We start from the raw sequence: 10,939 nt of genomic DNA, 5'->3' as shown, positions 1-10,939 counted from the left end.
GAAATTAATGAGAGGTTGACAAGGTTAAAGTACTTACTGTCCGCCAAAGTCAATGTATAACCATCTCTGCAACAGCTCATAGGTCACCAGGGTTACACCAAACTGTGGTGAGGATCTGCAGACGCGAGCTAATGGAAGACAGTTTAGAAATTACAATGTGGGGTTTAATATTTCTGTGGTGACAATTACAGCCACCACAGTGAGCCCCATTTCCCAGTCATGAAACCACTTATATAGTACTGTTGAGTACGTGCATATGTGTGCTTTTACCTCCCGTGCCCTTCCAAAATGCCCTGAAACCTTCCTCCTTGAGGATCTTTCTGAAGCAGTCGATGACTCCGCTGTATGTCGTCTGGCCTGCTCGGGCTGCCACCTGGAGCCTGGTCTTGATGACATCAGCAGGGGTCACCAGTGAAGCAGCCGGTATACCTTCAGAGACATGTCACAAAAGACATAATGAGGCGTTTTCACTATGCACATACGGTGTCACATTCCTACATCCCTGCAGCAGCACCATGCAGGGCTGGAGATGGCTGTATGGAGTGGTATGACAAAAGCTCCGTACAGCCAGGGTATTGTGACACTCGAAGCACAAACAGGGAGGAGAACAAAACCCATTTCTTGGAGAGGAAAATGTGACACAACATGTTGCTGTTTGGATGTCCGCAGACGCTGAGCTTTCCAGATGTTTTTTACCTGCGATGGCTCCAGCAGTGAGCAGCTGCAGTGCCCCCAGGCTTCCGTCCTCATCTGCTATTTTCGCCTTGGTGTGGGCATAAACAGGGAAGTAGATGGCGGAGAAGGGGATGTCACGCAGGAAGCAAGCTTTGGCTCCCTAACAGGAAAAAGAGATCAATTTAAATATGTATACATCTTGACCACAGTCAGAGGAGGCTGGTGAAGGAGGTTCGTCTAGGGGGATTAAGTGGAGCTGTCTCATTGGACCTACAGGGGGGCTTTAATGTTGATGATGGAGCCAAAGAGCCCCAGGCAGAGCTGAAGCAGTGGGCCTCCAGAGAGAAATCCATCACACACACACACACACACACACACAGAGAGAGAGAGAGAGAGCTCTGCCATGGACCCCGGTGTGACTGGCTTCTTCTGCCAAGAGGAAGTCTGCTTTTTTTTCTTTTTTTTTTTTTTTTTAACAAGCCACACACTGTCTGCTCCTCATTAAAATATGGAGTATGAACACATGACTGGAGCTGTAAGTAAACCCACAAGGATCTGGAACGAAGCGGTAGCAAAGTATGATCCTTCACTAATTTGCTGTCGGTTGTTGGCCGCCGCTCCCTTTGCATGTTTAACACACAGTTTTCGAAAATCACAAACAGTCAGCAAAACGACTGTTTGATCTTTAAATTTTGGATCCTGATGTCCATTATGTCTGTGTACACACGCAAATGTTTGTTCAAATACAGTAGTGTTTCATCTGTGCATCGTTACGGGACAAAAAACAAATCATATGCTATTATTTCGCAGTGAAAGGTAAAGTACACTCACTCAAATACTCATTGTACTTATATTCAATACCTTTTAGGGGGGAAATATTTTATTTTCCCTCGACTATCTTCGCTGTTGAAAGCTTCAGTACAGTGATTTGTTGTATAATGCATTGTTATATAGATTAACGCACACTTGAATCAATATTTTCAGCACCCAGCATTTTATAGCTGTTTCCGATGTGGCTCCTAACATGCCTGTGTATTTATGTGTTTTAAAGGGGCGCCATGTATTTTTTGGAGAAGAAATTCAAACCCGGAATTTTAATACATACAATATTAATGAGGTAATAATACAAACTCGTTAATATTTAATTTTTCCATAATAAACGAGAATAAACAAGCTGTTCTCAGAGGAAAATAAGGTCCCCAGAACACTGTTTGAATATAGAGAGGTGGCAGGGTCCGCCACATACAAACAAAGTCAAACAGTATGAAGCTTTGTTTAACCTTTAAGGTCAGTTTGTTTATTCAGTTTATTCAGTCATGAAAACTAAGAGTTTGTTTATGTAGTTTGTTTAGGCATAAAATAAATAATCTCTCAATGAAGATTCTCTTTCTCCTCTGATTAACATTTCTTGGCCCAAACTACATAGTGCACCTTTAATGTGTCCTGTTTTGACTGAGATGTTGTGTTTTTAAATGACCTGTTGAGTATTTTGATTTCTTCCCACGCAACAATGCAGCTAAAGTAACTAGAAACTTCACCTACTGCCAAAATGTACTTTAGAGGTTACCACAGAATTAATAACAAACCAGTACAATAATTAATAATAATTTAACACTGAAAGGAATATTTTATATTTTGACGTGTTTATGATATTCATTTGGAGGAGCCTTCTTCTGTCTAAGTGCTGTTACATTGTGGTATTCCAACAGTTACTTAAAGGTCCCGTGTGCACGATCAAGGAGCAATTGGGGCAGAAATGCAACATAACATTTATAATTGTGTTTTTATTAGTGTATAATCAATTTAAATTAAGAATTGTTTTCATTTCATCAATGAGCCTTTTATATCTACAGAGGGCGTCGCATTGTTACAGCTCTTAGTCAGAAGTAAAGAAGCTTAAATGTTCAGTTGATCAATCAATTAGTTGCAGATTCATCACCTGTTGTTTAACTACTTTAATTATTATTAACATTTTTGGTTGTTTAAGTTAACAAAACCCAGTATTCCTCAGTTCCATCCTAATTTTGAGGTTGATGCTGAAGTTGATGTAATTTCTATTGTCCATGGATCCTCTGTGATCTCTGATTAAATCATGTAATACAGTTCTAGTTACACACTTGTTATAAGTGAGAAGTTCGACAGCATATTCAGTTGACATTAGTAAAAAAAAACATGTCTTTTACCAAAATATTTCAGAAAACTGTCTGTACACTTGGCAGGCCAAACTCCTGACTTGTTGTTCTGCACTTTTGGTCCTGTTTTTTACAGAACGGAGATTATAATCTTATTTCCCATGCTTGTGGTGTTTTCCCTAACCATCTGTAAAGAAATGCATTTCCTTGTGTTTAACAATAGCAGCTTATTCCCATAATTATGGACACAGAACAAAACTGTGGGGAAACAAGGTGTTTGAAAATAAATTGAATCTCTGTGTTTTGAACTGCTAATCTGACAAGGTCTACAGACGTCATCTTTCTTCCCTCAAACTTCTCCTATTGTTTCTTAATATGCTGAAGTGAACAATAAATAAACCCTTGTTGTTGGTGTTATATCTCAGGAACATGCCCTTGGTTGCTGTTGCAGACGTCATGGTGCTGCAGAGGTGCTGACCTACCTTGTAGAGGCCAAAGAAGCCCAGGTCTCTCACAACATTCAGGGCACTGACCCTGGGCCCTGTGGTGATCTCTCCAGCCACCTGCAGACGAATCTTAACGATCTCCAGAGGATTGGTGAAAATCACCTGGGAAGCTCCGGCCTGCAGGATGCAACAGGAAAGAGAAACTGCTGACGAGAGAAAGGTTTATGAGATGGACTCAGGGGTGAACTTTGGGTGAAGATGTAATGATGTGTAAGCATTTCTCCCTAGTAGGGGTTTTCCAATTATCTCAGTAAACTTCAGCACAAAAGATACTTTTTCCCACTGATATAGTAAGAGAATGGCCTTGACAGGAGGAGAGAAAAGCTGGCATTGATAGAAGAACAACTGGGGTCAAAAGAGAGCAGACGTAGGGTAAGTAGAAGCCCGTCTCGTGGTTGAGAGGCTCTGACCCTGGCACAGGCCCTCTGCCCCCTCGCCCTCCCCTGAGGCACCTCCTGTGGCAGGGTGAGTGGCCCAGCCTGGCCTCACTGCCGCACACTTCCCCAATTCACCCTTGTTCCCAGGGGAGAGTGCTGAATCACCCGGTCCGGGCAGGCAATGCCCTAAAGGCACGGCACCCTCTGACTCAGGCACATTTATCACCCTCCCCAAATCTAATCAGGCCCCAGGATGGCTGCTGGTGACACTCAGGGCAGGGGTCTTATCTGTAAACATCCGAGCAAAGGTCTAAAAAAAGCTCTGGCACATTTAGTCATTTTCAAAGCGGTGGGGGAATATCCGCTGCTCTGAAGATTGATGCATTCAACCCGTCTCTTTTATCTTCTTCAGTTCTCTCCTCTGATGGGAGCGATAATTCAGATTAAACAGCCCTTTAACTTTAATAAAATCTCACGAGGATGCAGTCTGGTCCATAGAAATGAATTCAAATCTCATGGAGGCCATATATGGGAAGTCTCCTTAGCTGTTACAATTCTGTATTGGAAACATCCTCGCTGTCCTGCGAGGGGACCTGCGCTGTGACCACGCCTCGGGTATGGACCACGTTGTCAAACTCAATCACGCAGAGCTAGACCGAGCTTCAACCACGACCCTCCAGGGCCTCTTCCTACAATTACACCCTGACAGGGGTCACGACCCTGCAGACCCTGTTCCTCTGTGAGCAACCTGCGGGGCTCTGCTGCATGTTCCATTTCAACACAGCCAGCAGAGAGGCAGAGTGAAGGAATTACATCTGTAATCTGGTGTCACTCTCAAAACATGTTGTAATATTGTAATTTGGCCAGGATAAAGTAATGTTCACTTTAGAGGGACAGAAGTTAATTTTTTTATCCAGCAGATCTATGAACTGTTGGACGGCAGTTTATACATGAAAGGAACACACTGATGAAAACAAGGAAACTTAAATTTCAATTAATCAGAATCCCACAGATGATCAATTCACAAATCTTAAAATACTTGTAAAATGTCTCTTTAACTAAAATGCTAAACAATCTGCCAGTCTGGCTGGTATGATTTCTAGATGAAGGTCCATCATCAGCACACATACAAAGCTTTTATAGGCAGTAGCAAACTTGCCAATGTTAAGACCTCAGAAACAGAGAGGATTTTGAAAACCTGGGGGTCCTCCCCAAGAAGGATTGAGTTTCAGAGACGTGCATTCTGGTGACTTCTTAAGAATAAAAACAACAAACTGCAACAGCATTTTTATGTTAAATACTTTGAAAAATAATTTTACTTTTAATTCTCTGGAAAGAATGCAAACTAATTTGCCCCTCTGACACAAATCAGTATTCTTTTATTCATTCATTTTTTGCCCCTTAGAGATTATGTGCACACCACTGCCCTATGTTTAACCCCCTTGATCAAAATGGCGACATGACAGCAGACTACATGTTGTACAGTACCAGTGTTGTGATAACTCAAAAAAAAAAAGGTGTGGAAATTTTACATAAATTGTGAGAAACACAGGAGAATTGCGGCCCTGAGAGGAAGCCGGGACTCGGGAGAGGGTTGGCAAGTGACAAGTAGTGGTCGTCGTGTTATTTGATGTTTTCATTTTGATAAAATAACTTATATAATATTGATATCTGATAATACTGATGGCATAACATTTTAGATTTTCATTAAAAGATACCTTTATGAAGCCTATAATATGACATTAAGGGACAACTTTGCAGAAAACAGCAGATGATTGAACTAAATGTTGAATATCAGATCTTTTTCGAACCATTCAATGTTTTCTCTCCAGATAATGTCTTTAAAAATATTGTGTGGGGGGACCGACTGCTGGGGAGAAGAGAGAGCAGAAAAGTGTGACTAGTACTGTATCAATACTGCGGAGATGAGTATTGAGACCATTTCAAATATTCAGAAGTGATCAGTATTGAACAATTGATATTTTTGACGACACTGACTGTATTATATTGTTAGGAAAATCATGTGAGGATCCCAAGTTTCCCTAATTGACTGACTTCCTGCACATAGTGTCACTCTGCCCCTCTGCACCAACTTTGGATAGCCCTGACATTCAATTTATCGATGTTTATCGATTAATCAACTGTATAATCCTGCAGATTCTCTAAGCTTTATATCATATTAACATAAATCTAAATAGCAGTGTGTGTTTGTTATTTCCTCTCTAAAATGCTTTAATGCAGTTTGATTTCTCTTGTACTGAACTAAGATATTTATCAAGTCATACAAGTGAAAGGATGGATTTTTCTTTTTCCATTAAGTCGTTGCTTTTGCATGTATATTGTTTAGTAAACCAAATAGGATGAGCAATAGTAAAAGACAGCACATAATTTCCAATATGTACCGATAACAATTACTTTAAATCATGTGTATTTTGCACATCTTTCAAGTGTTTTTTTTACTTGGTTTTGAGTTCATCTACAGACTGAATTTAAAAGATCTCAAAAGTGATACTTACACATCCACCAGCGAGAATCTCTGCAGGCAGAGGGATGGTATCGTCTTGTGTGGTGAACTTGTCTCTGACAAAATCATTCATCTGAAAAAAAGGACAAGAAGAACAAGAAAAATAGGCAGATGAGACACACAATCTCAATCTTGATAGCGGGGCATTAATGTTAACTTGTGGCTGCAGTCACATCTTGATTGCGAAGAGTGCATTTCTTCTGCGCTCTCTGCATGTTTTTCATTCACACTGAATCATTGGGAGCAACTTTTTGAACACTCTGAGCTACACAGTGGAATGACTTGCCGTGAGTTTGATAGCTTTCTCCGGGGCGACGCCGATGAGCTGCGGGAGGAGACCTGCAAAATATTATTCATAGATACCATTAGAATACCTGACAGAGACAGAGACAAAGTCTGGCTGGAAATGAATGCACATTTTTATCTCTACTGAATGAATACATCCACTGACAGCCAGAACAATGTAAGCTGCAGGGTTCTTGTGTGCGTAAAACAAACCCATAAATATTTACAGATAAGGCTGATACATCTGATGCACCAAAACACAAAGGTCCCATTGAATTTGAACAAAAGTCCAAAAATATGACACTGCTGGTGCGTATGGGATCAGCATTGTTGAGGCCTGATCCCACTGATGGCGGGGAACAGAGAGAGCTGTGTGGTCACGGACAAGATCAGGGGGGAGGAGGGGCGGGTGCTACGGTGGCGATAACCGCCATACTGTTTCACCGCCTGTCCTTCATCGAGCCAGATAAACTTCTGAAGGAGCTGCTGAGTGACTGCTGCTGGTACGCGGCCAGAAAACAGCCGAGCGTGTCTGTCTCGGAGTCAATCACCCCTTATCATGTGCAAGAGAGGAGGAGGAAGGAAGAAAGGCAGAGCGGCAGAGAGCTGCAGTGGTGGAGGCAGCAGTAGATGGCAGTCTTGACTTCCCTCACATGAACAGCCCGAGGGTAGAAGTGTTGAATATCACAAGCCTTCAGCACCATTATCACCATCGGCACAGAGGCAGATCAGACACTGCTACTACATGAGTTCTGCTGGTCATTCTCCTCGGGGAGCTCTCTCCCAGGCACCGAGATAATGAAAACGCGACCCCTGGGTGTTGCTTTATTCACCACTGAACAGGGAGGGCAAAGGTTTCTGGTATCAATTAGCAAACCATGCTGCAGATATTAGCACACTGACAAATCCTAATGCTTTTCCCATAACGTGGTTTGAGACGCATATGTCGGCTTGCACACAGGTCCTGTTTACGTGCTGCGAACGATTACCTCTGTAGAATCCGAAGAAGCCCTCGTAACGGAGCACTTTCTTTGCACAGTCGAAGCTATTCTTGTACATCAGTTCTCCTACAAAGGAGCCAGTGGAGCGCTGGTTCTGCATGCGTGTCTTCACCAGGTCGATTGGATACACAGCTGTGGCACCGGTGGCTGCAAAACACACACATTTGTCACCGGTTTAATTTTTTCTTTTGCTGTTGTAAATAATGTAAACACAAATGGATCACCTTTTTATGCTTTTTCTACACACACATACTAGCAACAGTGAGAGTTAGGTTGAAAACTTTTTCATTATTAATTCACTGTTTGTTTGTAAGATGTCACAAAGTAGGAAAAAAAAGCAAAGGCACATTTCAATTCACAGAGCCCAAGGTGGCATCTTAAAGGTACTGTTTTGTCCTAAGAGAAACAAAACAGGACAAAAAGAGACTAAGAGTCCAAAACCATGTATGACAAAGAGAAGCACCAAATCCTTCAAAAAAGTAGGTTTAAATTAACTTATTGTTGTTGTTTTTAACTTTCTGTTGATCAACTAATTGATGATTCATTCATCATTCCAGCTCTAAATTAGAAATTGTTGTGCTCTTGGAAAGTTGTCTTGAGGCTAATTAATTTGTTGTGCCTTTCACAATTGATTTGTACAGTATTAATTCTGCAGATGTGTTTGTGTATAAACTATTTGAGAATTGTTATTAATCTCAGAGTAGGAAGTCTGGTAGCTGTGGGAAAACCGTCTGTGGAGGCGACACTGCAGCAAGTTGCGCTAAACTCTGCTGCTCTCAGTGTTATGTCCTGTCTGACATCAAAGGCTGTCGTAATGACTCTTCTCTGACACAAACAGCTCGGTCAGCATGGAAACAACTCATTACCACCACAGAGACATGGCATTTTTCAACATGAGCCTACTGATTAGAGCTGCAACGATTAGTCGATTAGTTAATCGAAATAACATTCAATGCCAACTATTTTGATCATCTATTAATTGATTCATTCATCTTTTAAGCACGAATGTCAAAGATTTGCTGGTTTCAGCTTAAACTTGAGAACTTGCTGCTTTTCTTTGTCCTTTATGACAGTAAAGACAAATAATTTTTGATCCCAAGATAAGTTTGCAAGTCAGGAAAATCGCACTTTGTTGTGAAAATTAAAGTAAAACTTAATTTTGTGATCAAATGACAGCTGCAGTTATATGAACGGTGAGTTAGTCAATTCTGCAAGCTTCATATATACGGAAGCAGCTCTGAAATATCGGTTATGGGTTTCTGTGAGCGTCACAGGTCGATACTTGAGTATTGGGTGTGAAGTCCAACTATGAACAGTTTGTGAACTATTTTCAACCTGTGACTTTTCTGGAGTTGAATAATTTCAATTTTAATTGACAAACTTATGTGTAATTCATGGCACAATTCAAACGGGATCAAAAAATTATTTGTCTCTTAAACAGTTTTTTTCTTAAAGGCTGGTCCATCAGAAGGAAGAGACCTCGTGTCTCTCTTTGGGTTTGAGATTGTTGGTCGGGCAAAATAAGCAATTTAGAAATGTCACTTTTGGCTCTGGGAAATCGTGACGCTTTTTTTTCTTTTTTTGGGACATTTCCTAGAATAAACGCTTAATCAATTATTCATAAAAATCACTGTCGGAATGATCAATAACAAAACTAATCATTAGTTTCAACACTGCTTGTGATTTCTTTTTGACCACTGCTAAGTTGGCTTATTTGTGGAGAGCACACTCTTTCAAACACACACACACACACACACACACACACACACACACACACACACACACACACACACACACACACACACACAGAGGGTCAGAGTGTGTTCCTATCTGAGGGGCAGTTATGTCAGATGTTCCTTGTATCAGTTCCTTCCAGTGTAATTAGGAGGAGATTCCAGAGTGTGCGGTTCCGGAAGATTTGTGTCATTCCAAAAGCTCCGACTCCCAACGACAGCCTGGAGCCACCGGTGGCACAGCAGCACAATGCTGGAGCCTCACATCACAACCCCTCTCCCCTGCCAGCACAATGGCCGGCCTCGGGGCCTCAGTGCGCCAGTCTGGTCGGCTAAGGTTACCCCTCGGGCGAGCCGGGGGCTCCGCCGCAGACATGTCACTCACCTCCAGCGATTGAGCCCAGAGTAAACCTGTAGGCAGACTCTGCAGCCTGGAGCCAGACGGGCCGAGACGTTTCATGAGCGTGCTGTATGGGAGAAAAAGACACCAGTGGTCAAATGAATCTGGAGAAAGACGGGGGGGTCAGAACACAAACCATGAATCGGCTGGCTATTAATCTATAGCGAACCAGATACATTGTGGAAAGAAAAATGCTGTGGAGTACTCAACGGCGGAGGAAGGCGCTGGAATGTGGACATGTCATATAACGTCTAATTCATCATCAGCCGGTATTAAATGTCACAGACAGAACAGCTCAGGATGAATGACTGTGTGAACCTGCAGCCACAGTTCCCCACACATGCTACATGTGGGAGGCTTCAAGCTAAAGGTCTTCTTTTATTTTTACTACAAAGTATAATTTCTCTCTTATCAACTTGATCTCTGTATTGGTATTTGATGTTGAAAGCGGAGCCCCTTTTGTTTTCACTGTGGTGTAGGGCAACAGATTAGCCCCACAAGCCTTTTCCATGTACAGATAAGTATCTACATGAATATTACACAGTTCAAGGGAGCTAAAGTCGTGTGTGTGTGCGTGCGTGCGTGCGTGCGTGCGTGTGTGCGTGCGTGCGTGCGTATGTGTCTGTGTGTGTGTGCAGGTTGAAGCAGGGTGAGTAACTTTTCCCAAACCAGATGAGAAGGGGAGTAGGGGCCGATCAGTCTTTTCCTCTTCCCAGATGCTTCCACCGAGGGCTCCACGCTAACAAGATCGAGGTCTTGATCAAAGGGTTTAAACAATTAGCCTACTTCCACTAAAGGGCAGGCCCGAGAATTGCAGCATCCCCCCCAAAAGGGAATCAAATTCCAGACCTCTGAGCCTGAGTCCCAGGAGCATGAGTGGCCTGAAAGCTCTGACCACAGTCTGATATAGAGCTGCGTTATCCGGTGGAGGCAGGAACTATTTTGTTCTCCCACATCCACCTTGACTCCCACTACCCTTCTGCCATTAGCAGACTCTGCTAAAGGCTCCTAAAACTCCTCAAGCCCCGCACTGATAAAAGCCTCTTATTAGCGTCTCAGATGTGTGATTGCAGCTGAGGTGTATGTGCAGCCATACTGAATAAAATGGGGAGAGCCTTTCATGGAGAGGAGCAACGCAACAATCCATTCCTCTTCTGTAACTATAATTGGTGTACTTTTATCTGGGAGTTTAAGTAATGCACTTCACAAGGGAAGAAAAACATGGGCACTCTGCTAATTCAGTCACTGTACATTCTCCCTTTTTTCTGAGAAGGAAGCATAGGGGGAGAAAAGAAAGAAGCTCTGA

General features: G+C 42.4%; 1 protein-coding gene across 2 annotated transcripts in view; it reads right to left on the bottom strand.

Annotated features, from left to right (window-relative positions):
* Positions 1-10,939, bottom strand: part of LOC115588800 (calcium-binding mitochondrial carrier protein Aralar1-like) — a 31,366-nt gene that overhangs the window by 1,807 nt on the left and 18,620 nt on the right. For both annotated transcript variants that reach the window (XM_030429590.1, XM_030429591.1), the window contains exons 10-17: positions 9,619-9,700; positions 7,489-7,647; positions 6,501-6,553; positions 6,207-6,287; positions 3,290-3,430; positions 697-835; positions 271-429; positions 38-128 (exon numbers count right to left, since the gene is read on the bottom strand). In XM_030429590.1, coding sequence (XP_030285450.1) covers positions 38-128; positions 271-429; positions 697-835; positions 3,290-3,430; positions 6,207-6,287; positions 6,501-6,553; positions 7,489-7,647; positions 9,619-9,700 — 905 coding nt within the window. The remainder of the gene's footprint in view (positions 1-37; positions 129-270; positions 430-696; positions 836-3,289; positions 3,431-6,206; positions 6,288-6,500; positions 6,554-7,488; positions 7,648-9,618; positions 9,701-10,939) is intronic.

This window comes from Sparus aurata, chromosome 9 (assembly GCF_900880675.1).
Source record: "Sparus aurata chromosome 9, fSpaAur1.1, whole genome shotgun sequence".
Lineage (NCBI taxonomy): Eukaryota > Metazoa > Chordata > Actinopteri > Spariformes > Sparidae > Sparus > Sparus aurata.
This window is presented reverse-complemented; position numbering and strand designations above follow the sequence as displayed.